The sequence below is a fragment of the Teleopsis dalmanni genome, chromosome 2 (assembly GCF_002237135.1).
Source record: "Teleopsis dalmanni isolate 2A chromosome 2, ASM223713v2, whole genome shotgun sequence".
NCBI classification, from domain to species: domain Eukaryota; kingdom Metazoa; phylum Arthropoda; class Insecta; order Diptera; family Diopsidae; genus Teleopsis; species Teleopsis dalmanni.
The window spans coordinates 175,112,669-175,130,334 of record NC_051847.1 but is presented as its reverse complement, the minus strand read 5'-3'; the positions used below and the strand labels follow the sequence as shown (position 1 = coordinate 175,130,334).

Genomic DNA, 17,666 nt, shown 5'->3' with positions numbered 1-17,666 from the left:
TGAACAATTGACATAAATCAGTTAGTTTTAAATTGTACAATCAAAAAAATAGTGCATTGTAGATACACAAGTCAAGATGTCCTATGTTACTAAAATTTTGTTACTGTCTTGCGTGTTGCTAGTGCTACAGAGCGTTCTAACACAAAATTTAACACGTCCACCTCGACCAACGCGTCCATCCATTTCAACTCGTCCAACTCGACCAATTAATTCTACTCGTCCAACACGTCCAACTCGTCCAACACGTCCAACACGTCCAACTCGTCCCACTCGTACAACTCCATTACCTTGCAGTGCAGCTGTTAGATGCTCAAATGTGGAAGATATAGTTTGGGCTACAAGTGCTAATAAATGTTACGTCTTTCGTAATGAGTGTCTCTTCAGAAATGAAAACTGTCAACGTCAGAGTAGTAATAAAAGAGGTATTCACCTACTTTTTCAACAATATCATTCAAATTAATTGTGATGAAATGTGTAATCAAATAATATATATTATTTTAATTTAAGTTCTGAGAAGTGTCACGAAGAGTCAATGTCAAAAGAAGTGCGGTGAAAATTGTACACGAATCTTGCGTCAAGTTTGTGCTGAATATAATGGAGACAGACGTACCTTTAACAACATGTGTCTTTTAAGAAAATATGTTTGTGAAACAGGAAAAAGTAAGCATAATTTTTCAATACTTTCAATATTGAAATATTAAACAAAACTCAGAAAATTATTAAAAATAATTTCGAATATATTTTTTAAGCTTACACCTACTACAAACGAGGAAGCTGCTAGGCATGAACAATACTACTTTAAGTGAAATCTTATCTACTAGTACTTTAGGTGCTTCAATCTTAGCTTAAATTAATTTTTTCTTATTTAAAAAATAAAGATATAATTAGTAAAATAATCCATTTAATGTGCAGTTTATGGTTTATAATATAGCTTATGGTGTATGTAATTTATTTGTGGAGGAAATTTTTAATAGCAATGGTTTCATATATCTATTCAAATACAGTGCATAATATATGAATAATTGTTCCAGAATGATATATTTTTATCACTTTTACAGAATGAGATTACAGAATTAATTAATACGTTTTAATGGTTAAGATGGCTCGCTAGTAGTTAAGTTTTGTTTCATTAAAATGTGGCGTCACATTAGCATTTTTAGTAAGTTACTAAACAATTACTTATAATTTTAATGCAATACAAAATAAATTGTGAAATATTGTTTCATAATTATTTAAAAAAATTAACAAAATTACGATATATCTCTGAAGAATCATCTATAAAGAAAAGCATATTTTTAGGTAAGAAGAATAATGAAGCGTGAAAGTGGTGCAAACAGTAAGTATTTTTTGATAAAATGTTTAGATATGAAAAGTATCTTCATATTATTATCAGAAAATTAGATAAAATTAAATACGTATACCGAAACCCTGACCTTTATTAACATTTTATCTACATGTTTATTACAAAGATAATTTCATTTAAGTTCCCATATTGTGATACGATGGACTGCATACACATCTTTGCTCTATACATTTGTCTGAATATATAAATATTAATTAATATTATATACAATAATATTATAAATATTAATAAATCGTTCATTTGAAATTATTTTGTTAAATTTTATCTTTTTAAATAGATACAAGCAAAAAATTTTTTAACTTTTTAATAAACAGCAATGTGTACTTAGCAATTAATGTAAATAAAGATTTTTACGTCGGGTTTTTTTTGTATTCGTAGACATATTGGATAAACCATATTTCATTAAGTCAACACATGAAAATATTTATACATTTTTATTATAGATTTCGAATGAATTTAAGTTCAGTTCAGAAATAAAACTCGAATCAGAACGTTGTGTTAAAAAGTTTTTTCTAAAAATGCAGCATTTCAAAAAATATTTATTCGCTATTGGATTAATCTTCAATGTTATCCATTATATCGATGCAAATAATGACTCAACCATTGATATAGCACCCGAACCGGTTCTAACCGGGTTTGCTTGCTTTGCAACAACTTGTCCTTCTGATGGAAAGCCTGTGTGGTCAACTGATGGCGTAGAATGTTATGTGGACACAAATCTATGCAATCAGTCGATACGTCAGTGCTTACGCAAAATTAATAATGAACGTGGTAAGGAATCAAATTAGTTTACTTTTATCAACATTTTTTTCAGTGCATAAATTTTTCCATTGAATTCGTGTAGAACTTACGCCAACATCGAAAGAGAGTTGTCAAGAACGATGCACACGGGCTTGCGCACGTCTATATGAGCCAATTTGTGCTAAACGCAATGGTGTTGAACGAACTTTTCCCAATGAATGTGTATTGGAAAATCATATTTGCAGGACTGGAGAATGTAAGTAAATCATAATACAAACAAGAGATGTACTCATTATTGGATAATTTTTTAGTTTACTTCGATCGTACACCAGGAAAGTGCGTCAAGACTGAAGTGAAAACACAATAATATACATTATTATAGATAATTAAAATAAATTTAAAAAATTAAATAATAATTAAATAATTAATATTCAAAGTTTTGGAAAAATTCTGTACCGGAATATTTATAAAATTACTCTATTAAAAGTTGTCAATATTTTTTAATATTGATTATGACTAATATTATTCACAAATTTTTGTTCTAATTTTATATAAAATAAATAAATAAAATTCATAAAACTAAAAACAAACTGAATGAGTGTATTAACAGCTGTTTCATATATTGCGGAAATGTCTAAATTTTTGTTAATAATTGGAATAAAATGAATATTCAAATGGAGTCAGTAAATAATCTTATTTGCATTTACGAGGTAAGTTAACTAAATTTCGGAATAAGAGACTTCTTATAAAATTGTTCTAGAGATGCTATTAAAAGGAGAAAAATTGCAGTAAAAATAAATTCTATGACTTATATATGAAATCAATAAGTCTAGTACTGATAAATTGTATTATAAAACTAGAATTCATACACTTTCTCCATTCTGGGGAAATCTAGAAGTCGGGATCTGTGAAAGGCAACTCCCTTGAGGTACATTTGCGAGTTAGACAGCAGCAATAATTTTAATTAAAAATATTTTTTGAACATAACCGAAAAGTATGAATGCAATATAATCCGAATACACTCCACGAGACATTTTACGGTACTAGATTCTTTTGACAATAGTATTCGATAATTTGTCAGCACAGTGTTAGCAATAGTTCGGACATTCATTGAAGAACGTTCGCAAGGAGAGTTTAAATGTCTGTACGCCTAATACAATCCATTGCATAATCTCACAAGAAAAGTGCAGTGTTCAATCGCAATATCATAATGATTCATGCACAAAGCCGAAATGTGATTATTCGTCTGAGATATATCTCGCACAACAAAGTGAAGAAAGGACATATTATTTGGCCTGTAGCACAGTTCTGTTAGAATCACATATCTTCCATATCCATATCATCAATTTCATAGTCTTTTTAACCGATGATTGCGTATTTGATTTGCAAAACATTAATTTTAATATTGGAATACTCTCAATTTTAAAAATGCTATTAAAAATCATTTAGGGTTTTGTAAAAACACATTTTAAGTAACTATTAAAAGATATATAATGTAGCAATATTATTGTTGAAAATTCTGTTGAGCACACCTTGGAGGGTGTTAAGTTGATATACTCGTATTTAATATGGTTTTATACATTTTTACAATGTTTTATATATACACTACAATACAATACTATTTTCACATGCTAAATATTGTTTTACAAGGATGAGACATCCTAAGCTAGAACCTATTAAGTACGAAGGGTATGATCATCGAAGTTGATGTCGCAGATGATATAAACTATTTATATTCTTGGTTATTACTTTACTTGATGCATAGATGTGGACGAATTTGTATTTTCATTAAAAATTAATATCTGATAAGTATCTTTGACTATATAATACAAAACTAAAAATTTAGCTGATTTTAATAAGTTAAATGTTAAATATAAAAGAAAAGTCCAACTTACAAAATCTGGACAATAAACACTCATACGTTTGTTCTCATAAATTTCAACAGATAACGTAGAGAATAAAATTAATAACTTATTTTAGAATTCATTTAGTTTTCTAGAAAATTTTTAAGTATGGTGTTTAAAGCTATTTTAAGAAGAAATCAACACTCGACTTTTCGTATATGATACCCAAAATATGAAAGTCTTAACTCACACAAGACTTCATAGATACAAGACAAAGAAATCATTTTGTAGTATCAATTTTTTTTTTGTATATAGCAGATTTCATACGCCCAAGTGTCATAATTTGACGTATCATGATTTGCTTACTCAAATCTAAGAGGTTGACAGTTGTCACTTTTATTATCTTAACTTTTAATCTAAAAAATTGTTTTAAACATTTTGCTATAGACATTTGATCTAATATATCTGAATAAAAACAATGAAATGAAAAGCTAAACAATTTTCATTTCAATATCTTTAATTATTTTAGCTATTTTAGTCTAGTATCTATCATAATGAATAATATCTAAATTAAGACTTTTGTTTGTAGAGGTAAACATATGTATTTAAGAATATGTTTCATATCAAGATAAGTGCCCACAAAAAACCAAAGATAGCAGAATGTTTGAGAACATTTTTTAGATTAAAAGTTAAGATGACAGAAGTGCCAACTGTCAACTTTTTTGATTTAGATTTATTAAAATTATATATGCTTATAAGATTGCAATTTATTTTATTGTTAAAATTAGAATAAACATACAAATATTGATAAGATGATGATCTGTTGTGATCTAATTATTGTTAACCAATATCTCGAGTCGTATAAGCAGATAACTTACTTAAAGTATTTACAACCATAAGGCGTTGTTGCCAACAGCAATTCGTGATATTGTGAGTTAGGGGAATTTTATCCGGCATGACTATATTTTTAGTATAATTAATTTCTCTTCACGGTCGCATTAAGTACTCAGCAGATACTTGGAATCAACCGTCGATGCCACTATCATACCAAGTAAATGTATTTTTGTACACTGCATGTCATAGGAAAACCATCGATGCTTTATTGATACCTAGAAATACTTATGCTCTTTTGATGTAAAAGAAAAGGCGCGGCTTCCAAAACGATAGTCCCAGAACCATTTTGTGGTCTAGGCAAAGGAACTCTATCCATTCTTATGGACGGCGCAGAGGAAAAAGAAAGAGAACTCTATTAGAAAAGGCTACCAAAATTTTGATAATTTAAAATGCTTTTAGGGACTTATAACATAAAACGTTTCAAAGATTGCATAGCACAAAAAAAAAATAACATAAGAATTATTGTGGGATTATTCACCGGTCACTGTAGATTGAATTATCACCTATCGAAATTAGGAATTCAATCCAACTCTGACTACAGATACTGTAGAGAAGAGAGAGAAATTGCATGCCATGTGCTTGAGGAGTGCACCTAGAATGGAATTTCATGGATCATAAGGATTCAAGACTAGGCCTTATACTGCCGATCATTAAAAAAATCGGACTTGAAGAAACACTCTAATCTGGCTAAGGGGCATAATATATCTTCGCAGTACACGATTTCTTCTTTTCAATAATAATGATAGTTAAACCAATAAAAATACTATAGCGTTATGATATTTGCATAACACATTTTTTTTAAAAACAATTGTACTATAAAAAAAATTTTAAAAGTAATTAAAATATAATATAAAAAAACAAAAAAATAAATAAATATAATAAATAAATCTACAAATTTTAATTAAATTAGATTATAATTAAAACAAATTTAATCCGAAGATAATTAAATTTATTAACAAAAATTTTAACGAGATTATCGATGCTGAATTAAAGCTATTACTAATCCATTATTTCGCTCCAATAATACTCAATTTGTAGATTATATGTGTAACTATCACCTCCATTGTATGTATCAATGAATAAACATAGTCCATTTAAGTCAAATCACTACCAAACGGAGCAATTAAAATAATAAAATTTTTTTTTTTAAAAAACGAAACAAAATTCAGCAATATTATTGCGGCTATAAATCTAAAATTATAGGCGCTACATGAGAGCCTATTACGGAGTCAAAAATCATATTCTAGCAATCGAACTTATATGACAGCAAAAAATAAATAATAAAAAATAGCAAAAAGATTGGCACAGAAAAGTGGTCATTATGTGTCAGACATGTTGCGTTCTGTGGCTGAATAATCCAAATTGGAAAGTAAAAACCCAGCTGACGTTGGCTGTGCATTGGCAAGTTCAAATGGACATGCGAACTATATGAGACGGCACTCAGATACATAAGACCGTCTGAAATTGCGGGCGGGGTTTTGGCAGTTATGCATGCTGTGCCTCATAATTTGCTTTATTAAAATTTTATTGTGTAACAATAACATTTTTTTGCCTCAATTTTTGGCATTAGGTGAAGTACAATCAATTTATGGCACCTTTAACCTAAGGCCATAAAATTATTATTATTTATTTATCAAACAAATTATTAAATTTTTTGACTTTCATTTTCACGCATTTTATTATTATAAGTTTTAGTATCTCAAAATATTTTAATTTTATACTAAAATATCAGTAATTAGACTGCCCCTTATTAAATATAAAAATAATTACAGTAAAAGTTAATAATTTTTCTTAGCATAAAATTTAGTCGATATGATGTAATGACTTTTTTCATAAAGTATCTTTTCGTATGGCGGCAAAAAAAATTATTTTTGATTTGCGGTTTAACGTAGCGGTAACTTATGGTTTTGACTTCAGGGTCTCTTAATTAAAGTCTTTATTATTTCTCAGCGTTGAAACCGCAATTTAACAAGTTGCAGTCGATTTGCTATTCAAAGACCAATTTATTTTGATTAAAATACTTGAATTTTCAATTAATTACTGTGCGAATTACGCACTTCAGTTAGTTACCTTTGAAAATCGTTCAATTATGAGATTAACAGGTCCGCGTTCAAAAATTGTATATGTTTTGTCTTTTGAGCGGACGTGCTTGGCTCCATTTTCATTAATAACGCTATAGTATGGCTTTATTTGCTTATTAAATAAATTATTGAAGCATATGAATTTGATTATATATAATTAATATCTCTTAAATGTTTAGTTTAATTTTTAGTTCACGTCTTTGAAATTAATTAATTTAACTTTATTTACTCTTATATATATTTAGATTTTTAGGAAAATTATATGTTCTTATATTATATAGACCAATCAGTAATGAAAATGTGTAAGATAGTAACGTTCAAATTCTTTTTTTTGCATTAGGTGGAAAACCCACCGTCTGAGACTTGAATCCACTAAAACCACCTTTTAGGAATGGTTATGGAAAATTGCAGTTACGTTCAGCGGATGCAATCCCATTCCAGCAATTAAGGATACAGAGAGCAGACAGGCTTTATATTTAGCGAGCTAAATTCATCTTAGCCAGAAAGCATGGACTTAGTTATATGGGAGAGAGTATTTCTATAAAGAGAGTGGGATAGGTGCTGAATTGCGAAGAGTTAAGCTAGGTGCATCACTACATATAGCTATGTTATGTTAACATTTAAGAGAACGGTCCAAATACCGTTCATCTTAATGCAAATTTAAATGTTTATTGGACAAAGAAAGCCTATGGTTTTGCTCAGAGCAAAGGCTGCAGTCATATTGCCTGAAGCTAGAGGCAAAGGCGAAGGCCGACATGTAGTTTAACAGGAATATGTCAGAAGTTTGGGAAGTTGTAGGTGTAGATTGGAGTGATGGTTGCGAACTGTAGTTCTCAGGATTTGGTACATTGTAGTCATTAGCGGCTGAAATGGGATAGCTTATGACACGGACTTAGCCATTGAGGTATAACAGGTGCCAATAGAGGTGAAGATGGTTGGAGTCTATCAAAGGGTGGGAGCCAATTTGGTTTGACGCACACGCGAAGATATCCGCACTTAGGAAATTATTATATCGAGAGACGAGTGCCTTGTGACTCCGAGCAGCGACACGACGTTAGGGTCAGATGCATATCGCTGACATATCTCTTTTTTTTGTGACACTAATCTAGTTTTTTCATGTAAAATTTCATGTAACTTCATGTCTAAATGGGAATTTAATTTTTATTTTTAAACTGTGGTTTTAACTAATAATAGTAAATCGAATGCATTAAATGTTATCAATTTCTAACTAATTTCAAAAGTTTTACATACTAATTTCGATAATAACAGATGGATTAATAAATAGAGAAGTCAGGCAGAATGGGCAGATATTGAAAAATCAATTTAACTGATAGGTTTGTGAAGGATATACTTATGTTTTCTGTTGAATGTGGTTTATGTAATCTCTGTTTCCTTCTTTCCTTAAGATTATTTAAGTTATTTTCCAATCAGTTTAAAAATAAAAAATTTTTTTTTATAAAAAACAAGAAGAGAGAAACGATTTGCACATAATGAATTGAAAGTTAGTACATAGAAAAATTTGATTAGAAGACATTTACTTGAAATGTATTAAAATAATAAAAAGCTTGATTATGGCTCCCAATTATTGCTTACATTACTCTAAAAGTGCCTATGGACTTGAAATGTCAGTCATTTAGTATTTATTATGTGGACCTAAACTGTTTTCAGAAAATATTCGAAGATAGAAAAATGTTATTAATATTTAAAAAAAAGAATGAATATTTTTGAATAATATTTTAAGAACCGTTCACAAATCGCAAAGTTTTTTAAATTTAATTAATTGGTTTTAATTAAAATACCATTTCAATTAAGACGGTTGAAGTACCTATTTGCACTGAGGCGATCAATCATTTTGTTTAAAACAATTTTTAAATTATTTTTTTAATCAATTTTAAGGTGGAACAGTTATTTTTATTACTATTTCAAAAAAATCCTAATGAATGTCTATATTCATTAAGAGATAGTAGGCTTCAAGAATTTATTTAAATTGAGGAAAATGGTTTCACAGATTGTGGTATTCCATATTAAATTAATAATAAATTTTCGTAGGAAACTTTATGTCCTTTTCAAATATACCAATATCTGTGTGATGGAATTGGTACACATTAGAATAATCAGCTTCCAACATTGTCGGGTATTTATTCAATTGATATACTTAGAACTAAACATGTCGTAGAATATAACGACAAGGTGAAGTGATTAAGAAAAAATTACAATTACAAGTGCCAGATAGAAATAGACTATAAAGTTTTGGGAAGACCCTGTACTTTGGGAAAATCTGTATGACATGATGATAAGCATGTAATCATCCATAAAAGAAGAAATCAGGAGAAAAAAGAAAAATATGAAATCGAAAACTGTCTGCTACTTGAAACTTGATCATTCAGCCAATAGTGTTATCAGCAAATTTATATTTGAGGTTCCTATCAATTAAATATGCTCTATTACACAATTGGTTTTAACATTGTATTTGTTTATATCCAGGTTTTTTTTATTAGTAATTCTTGGGAAGGTCTCTCCTTTAAAACTGTCAAAAAACTTTCACCTTTTAACTATTTTTTTTTTTTCTAATTTTTGCCTTCCTTAAATGGTATTAGCTGGCACTTCCACTGTTTTCTTTTTCAAAAGGTGAAGGGGACCTTTTCATAGTTCATACAGGTGTGTTCTTTTTTTTGGTTGGTCCTAATGTATGCAAAAAAATATCTCTGTAATAAATAATTTCTGATATCTGATTTTTTTGTTCTTTCTCGGATTACTATATATGCTGAGTTTTATTATCCAGTTCATACATTACACATAAATTCAAGAAAACCTTTAATAATTGCAACAGGTAGAAAATACTTCGTTATCTTATTTCTTATCATAATAGTTCTGGGTGGACCAGTGCTTCCTCAACCAATTTTTGCCATCTGATTCGATCCGATGGCAAGTTTTTTCAATCGCTCACGCGTAAATTTACCAAATCTTCTTGGGCATTATCTACCCACCTTTTTTTAGGTTTGTCTCTTCTTCGGACTCCAATTAGGTTTCTTGCAAGTGCTTGTTTTGCCAGGTAGAAAATATATGTTTCATATATTTGTATTATAGACCTAAATTGGGCATTAAGTAAATTTTTATTTGTCAAAGTTGTATAGAATTTGATAGTTCTAGTAGTAACAAGGCATTTAGTTCTCAGTTATTAACTACCTTATAGCATATATAGGAGCAGGAAGGAGTGTAATCTATTTCTTCGACTTTTACTGGTTTGTAGTATATGTATAATTGACGACTAAGAGTTTATTGAAATCTCGATTGAATTCGAGATAGGCCATTTAGCGTTGAATAAATATTCAGTACTTAATATTCTTGATTGTAGTCGTTTAATTTATTGGATTACCTTTCTGTACTCTATACCAAGGGATGTTTCATATTTAAACAAATATTTAAACGAATTTAACAGTACGTCTTGATTTCTATTTAATGTTTGGCTTAATTAAATAAAAAATGTTTGGTTTTTTTTTTCGAAATGATGGAAACGGTTACCAGATTCTGCAAAAGAACATCATTTAATGAAAATTGTTTTCCTACTGTTTAATATAGGACTATGTAAGGTATACATAACAGCTCGTTCTGCAGAAAAGACCCGTTCACATGGACCTAAGAATTGGGCCCATGGTGATCCTACTATTTACTTGTCTATTTTTTTTATTGTTTAATAATAAAATTACTTGTGGTCTATGTGACTTACTTCAATGCTCATATGTAATTTCTTTGGACATGAAGAAACGCATAAACCTAACTTGAACTTGGCAAAGTTAATGAACACTTGATTTAATTATTGTATGAATGAAATACATTGTACTTAATGCTTTTATTACAATGTAAATTATTAAATAATTATGCGCATTTTTTTTATTAAAGTATTTGACTACATATTTAATTGAATTAATTAAACCGTGCGGCGTTAAACGGTACGCATAAAATGAATTTACGGTTTCTTTAATGCGGATCAAGGCTGAGCATTTCTTTGTAGAGTGAGTGAGGAATTCATAATTTTTGCAATATTTGCAGTGTCGGTCGGTCGGTCAAAGTAATTTTAACCAAGTTTATCCAAGTCATGTGATGTGAAGTGTTTTCACTATCTTTCCTTCCAACCTCTTCATATACAATCTTGCAATGAAATAAAGATACAAACATACATTGAATTAGAGATACAAACAAATTCACATATTTTGCACATTGAATGATTCACTAAAATAATAATAATAATCATAAAAAACACTAAATTGTTGTTGCCAAATTTGATCTGAATTTCAAGTTTGGACGGTGAACAATTATTTTATGTTGAGTACGTCCGTTGCATAAAATAACATAAAAACTTGTAGCTTTTCGTCATGTGATTTTGACTTTTGCTTACCTCTTGCGCTAAATAATTACAAAAAATTGCTACAATTTATCTGCAAATTTTTGGTGAGGTCCACGTCTCTTCCCCTCCAAAAAGTGAGATTCATAGATTTCCTTGCATAGAAACTGAAAAAAATCCCAACGCGTATTTGGTTCGATTTCTGTTGAATTTTTTTATCTTGTTTTTAGTTTCAATATTTTGATTGGTGTGCTGTGTGGTACTTGGTGTGGATGGGTTTGATGGATTTTGTTGTGCTTAAGAGTAATTCAAAATAATCTTTTGTCAAAAAATGAAAGTGAAATCTTTGATGAGTATCAATTTGGAATGAGTTTAAAAGCTTTTATTTAATTGTTTTACATTTTAAAGCGTTTCGTTTATTTTCGTCCAAATCCGATTTAGCGACAGTTACAAATAGTCACAAGATATACATTTTTTTGGGGAACACTGAGTAATTTTTTAAATTTCTTATATAAAAAATATATTGGCAATACTTTTTCTTAATAATTAAAACAATATTGTATGAAATATGGATTTTTGGCTTATTAAAATTTTTTTAAAAATTATTAATCTACTCTTTAATAATAATATTTCCATTTTCTTCTATAAGATGAATGTTTATGTTGTTTGGTTTCTCTGGCTAATCAATAACATAATCGCTGAAATATCTATATTTCAATAGTGTTAGAGTAAAGTTAGATTAAGTAAAATAAACTGAATTTTTCACAAAGATTTTTAAACGTTGATGAAAAATAGGTCCAGCTCTCCGAATAAAAAAAACAATAAAAACAATTAATTGAGAAGTCTAAATGATAGCGCTTATGATCATCATATGACATATCAGGAACATGTTATTAAAAGCTGTTGCCTATAAACGTGATGTTTCAGAAATATATATTAAGAGGTTTTTTTTGAAAAGTAGTGAACTACAACAACAAAAATTCATTTTTATATAATTTTAATTAATTGAATTTTTGGCTGACCATCATCAGTGGTTTTGGATATAATTCTGGTTTTTAATTATTCGTAAATAATATTTTGAGACTATAAGTAGTAGGAATCGAAATTGCGCCCCGTCAAATTTGAAGCTCAGAGTCAGCGCTCCTTAACTAACTAAAACAAAACCGTACTTGACTTTTATGTTCGTACATTTTTCTGGAGTTTTGTTTATTTGCTCTGAAAGTTTTGTTAATAAATTCATTTGCTGTGTTTATATTGAACGAAATGATAAACCAGCTGTAGAATAATTGATTACATTTTTATTTTTAATTGTTAAATTTCAATACTGTTCTGTTTGTAGTGGTATTGTTTGTTGAATGATTTATATATTTTTTCTTTTGTATAGAACTTAATTTAGGAACGTAATACTGAGAAACTCATGCTAATGTTACCCCACGATTCACATGGGGGAGATTTGAGATTTTGTTTTTCGGAGGCAAAATCATCGGTTCACAGTTAGACAGTCATTATGGGAAAAATTTATGAAGCATGTTTAAAATTATTTGGCTATTTATATTATATACTAGATTTGAACTCTAGAGACTACATCTTCATCAACTTCGGATGTTTGTATCAGAGTATTTTTACTCTGCTTCACTGAATTAAGAATTAATATATGCTGCAATAGAGATTTTTAAAATTTTAGTGTGATGCTATATTGATTTTTTTACTTACTTATGCGACTTAAATAAACGTATTTCAACCTTGATTGAGTCCAGTAACTTCTAACAACTAGCTAAAGGCACTATTTAGAATAGTAACATAAGATAGAAAGTTTTGGGGAAAATATTATTGAGAAGATTACATTTACTGACGAAATCGAACTTTGTGAAATAATCTAAATCTTCCATAAACAATATGAAAAAAAATTATTAAAATATTTTAAAAATTTTTCTTCATATTAGAAAAAATTGTTTAAATACTTTTTTTTATTTATTTTCTACTAACATTATTATCTACATATCTTAAACATAATACTTATTAATAAAATTAAAAATTTTTTCAAAATGATGAAATTTTCCAATTCGTATATGTAATAATTGAAAGTTGACAGGCTATAAATTATTATAAATAATTACGCAGTTATCATATGAGTATTATATAGGCATATACTGACAGCTTGCACTATATGTTATGAAAATGGTTATTTTAGATACTTCTTGAACATAGAAGCTACGAAGTCACTTATTTTGGAATTTGATAACTATTTATAGTCCGTATCAATCCATTCACAAATTCATATGCTATGAAATTTAAACCAATCTAATTATATTGTTAGAACAGATATAGTATTGCCATTAATGCCATTATAAATTTAGATTCTATGAAGGCCATTTCGAAAAAACGCACTAAATATTTGATGTGATAATAACAATTTTAAACGAGATTTACAAGTCATTAAAATGTGGTTTAATCAGTTGCGTTTAAATAATCATGCACCTTGCATTTATATTTAGTAGGTATAGGACAATCAGGCAATCCAAAAGCCTACATTATTAGTTTTTATATTCGACAATTCACTGAGCAAATGCCTCAATTTGTGTTATGAAAAATGTTCGCAAACTAAGAATTGTTAAAAAGATACTTAAAATTGACCACAGAACTTGAAAGCATTTTAACGAAGATAATAATCAAGACAACTGCATTTGATTAGGTTGGCGTTTATCCGTTACGGACTTCATGTTAACAGTAGCAACCTTCAAAAATCATAAAGAAAAAATTTGGTGCGCGAAAACCGCATGGACAGTTCAGCACCCGAACCGATATTTTGGCGCGGCAATGCGTTCACTTTTGTGTGTACCTGTACAATATAATTAAATGTCAAAAGCGATTGTTAAATAACATTTTACTATAAAAATTGTTAATTCATCAAATACAATGTCCGTCCAAAAATTATGATCCAATAGAGAAATAATTAATTTTGAATTTTTCTCGTGAAGCCAAGAGATCAGATCAATGTATTTTTTTTTTTTGTTTCAAGACAATCTCTTTATACTCAGACTAAATGGGAACCTAAACTTAATTTTATGAGATTAAGTTATATTTATTAAGTCAATATTTTTAGTAAACTCAATTGACTTTATCAAAATTAGTTCCATTTTACAAATTTTATTGAATTACCTATTAGCGATTAGTTATCGTTCATAGTTTAATTTGCACGACTATGTCGTAAATTCATTATTAATTAATTCACTTTGTGGAGATGGTGTTGTTTGAGAAGATAGAATTCACATTACGATTTTTTGTCCTCCATTCTTCATTCATTTGATATAATGTTGTGGCTGTAATATGTACTGCTCATACGGAAATGATTTTAAACACAAAATTTAATAATTAATAATAAATTTGTTTGAATCTTCAGTGTTTTCATTGAATGGCTTTTCATATCAAAATTTTAAAAGATCTCATTAGGCTCAGGAAGTGAGTTATTAGTTATGGCATTGAGTCATATTATCAGTAATGCATTAATGAATGCATCTATAGCTTCTCGGCACAAAACACCCAAATACCACAATTTGAAAAATTTTTTGATGAAAACGAAATATTATATCAGGTAGGTGCGGTTTTTTCATAATGTTGTCATATAGGAGATCAATGGTTATTGACGTGTAAAGTGTTTGCTTGTTATCAAAATACAAGTATGCAAGATAATTAAATAATGTGAAAAATGATCATACAGATTTCAAAACTCTTCTCAAAAGTAAATATGAGAAATTTAGACGATAAAGAGAATATTATTGAAGTTTTAATAACCTGGTCAACGGTTCTTCGATCTACTTCCATTTTCTTCTTTTGATTTCAGGTTATTCAATTATATATCATTTATTTGTATTTAAATTTATAGGTTTTATTCTCAGAAATATGAAACTGAAGTACTATATATTGCAACGTATCTACTTAACAATATAAGCGCATCATGCATATGATCTGCCTGGATATATACAAATACTATTATGAAAAATTAAGTCCCATTAGTTTACATTTTCATTTACGAACAGAGAAATGGAAACCCTGCCACCTAAAAAGCCAGCATTTAATAGATTTGTTGTATGAGACTGTCTGTCAGTCAACTTTTAAAAGGTTTCTTTTCAATGCATTCGGTATGTGTTGAAAAAAACTATATAGATTACAAGATTTTATATATTTGTAAAGAAGAAATATTTCTTTTTTAGTTGGTATAATTATTATAGATCAAGACTTCGTTAACACACACAACTTCGTTATCTTAAAAATAAATAAATGTTGTTAAATGTAAAGAAAAATTAATAAATAAAATAGATTAAGCAATAGTTACAGTCCTAGTATTTTGTAGACAGGATTCCAATCTGAAGAAGTCAATTTATTATAACAATATAACCACATGATTACACCGAACCACAAAGATAGAGGCAAATGGTAATAACGTTTAATTACACGATAGGTCCAATATCAATTTTACTAAAATTTTGATATTAATCAACATACGTATAATACAAGTATATTAGTTGATATTTTTTGAAGAATAGAATCTGAGATTACTTAATATAGTTGAACAATTTTTAAAACCTATGTTTTTTTTTGCGTTTGTCCAGTTCAGTTAACTTCAATAATTTAAAGAAACATTATGTCGTATCAAATAGTCATAGTAAATTTGTAATGATTATACATATATACAAACATAGTTCCCCAATCATCAAGGGGGTTTCAGCTGCTCTATTTTCTCTTCTGGTTACGTCGGTTTCTGGATTACTAGAAAGTTATTGGGTGTACACATTTTGTTCCTATCTATATCTGTATTGTTCAACAGAAGAACTTTTTGGTATTTATAAGACATAATGCATACTATTCAGTTAAGGTTTATTGGGAAATACTATTATTGTTAATAAATCGTGATGTATTAATATACAATGCTTTATAGTAAATATGAATTGATCTATATAAACCATTAGTTACAAAAAAAAGAGCATTGCATAATTATTACTAAGTTAACTGAGTTTTAATTGATTCTAACATAAACAATTTTATTGACTTCTTAGTTAGATGACAACAATTGTGAATAAAGAAGATTTTTATGGTATGTACTTCACAATCCAATAAGCAAAGTGAAGTGTCCATTTAATCCTAAGTGCAGTCATGAATCAGTTAAAGTGAAGTAGCAGTATAATCGCCAAAAGTGGAAATGTATAAAAAATGGTAATTACTGATAACTACTGTCGGTTAAACAATATAGATAAAAAATTACTGATACTATCAGTTAATCGATCTTTAAAATGTCTTTTATTTTTATAACTCAAGTAAATAAATTTAATTCTTAAAAATTTAAATTTAATTCTCGGTAATGACATTGAAACAATCCATTCATATAATTAAAGGTAATACAATAAAGTTTATTTTTGTAAATAAAAGTTTATTGGATTAATCTGATATAAATTTTCTTAGGTGAGTTAAATGGCAGAAAATAAAATATTATGACGACAAATTAATTTATTTAACTGGCAACAGGCGTTGCTTATATATTTGTGATAAATTACCATCAATTTAGTTATAAATGAAATAAATGTTGAATAAAATGTATTTTCAGTAAACTTTGACTTTGAATTATTCTAAAGATTTAAAATATTTAATGCTTGTCAATTATTTGTGAATGAAGTGCCACTTTGCAATTTTAATGCATATTAAATTCGAATAATTTCGTTGATTGCAATTTAAGTGTCAAATGTTAAGAGTTTAGAAGCAGCAAAGACTAGACTGAAGTCTTTTGTCAGTTTACGCCTTTTTATGCTGCAAATGTCAAAATATCGGCTGGAAAATCTGAAAATTCAGCACGCGATAATCGTGTACGCTCAAGTCGTAGGCGCAATTATGGCCAATCGGCGGTGGAGTTGGCTACCATGAACATTTATGGACTTAATTAAATTGCAGAAAAATTCCTATGGTTTTTTTAACTACGGTTTAAAAAATAAAATATTTTTATTTCGCAATTTGTTTAATGCTGGAAGTTAGAGTCAATAAATCCAGAAAGTTAGTATTTAAACTTATTGAGTAGTTAAATCTTAAACTAGGAATCAAAATAAAAGAATACTTTGAATTGCTAGAATTGACAAGTTCGAAGCAATAATAATATCCGCTCCAGCTATATAATACTTCACTATAAATATCAATTGAAAAATGTGTTAAATCCACTTTTTTGGAGTTAAAAAACTACCAAAGTAAATCACGCATTTTAAAACACTTCAAATTTGTTGCAGTTTATATGTCAGAATAATGTGAGATACAAGCAAGTTGTGTGAAAAAATTTTTATTTTTCTATATAAGTTGTGACCGAAAAGTTTCCGGAAATTTTAAATAAAACGCAAAATTCTTAATCTTCATCAATATTTATT

General features: G+C 28.5%; 1 protein-coding gene across 1 annotated transcript; it reads left to right on the top strand.

Moving 5' to 3' along the window:
* Positions 1-1,829: 1,829 nt before the first annotated feature.
* LOC119685059 (enhancer of split M1 protein-like) lies at positions 1,830-2,602 on the top strand. Its single transcript, XM_038099247.1, has 3 exons — positions 1,830-2,134; positions 2,208-2,360; positions 2,416-2,602. The coding sequence occupies exons 1-3, from the start codon at positions 1,882-1,884 to the stop codon at positions 2,469-2,471; spliced, it is 462 nt and encodes a 153-aa protein (XP_037955175.1). The 5' UTR covers positions 1,830-1,881; the 3' UTR covers positions 2,472-2,602.
* Positions 2,603-17,666: the final 15,064 nt, after the last annotated feature.

Bases quoted from the DNA above. Each gene is read 5' to 3' on its own strand.
- LOC119685059 (XM_038099247.1), top strand. From the start codon at position 1,882: ATGCAGCATTTCAAAAAATATTTATTCGCTATTGGATTAATCTTCAAT. The intron at 2,135-2,207 runs GTAAGGAATCAA...GAATTCGTGTAG, and splicing joins CAAAATTAATAATGAACGTG to AACTTACGCCAACATCGAAA. The intron at 2,361-2,415 runs GTAAGTAAATCA...ATAATTTTTTAG, and splicing joins TATTTGCAGGACTGGAGAAT to TTTACTTCGATCGTACACCA.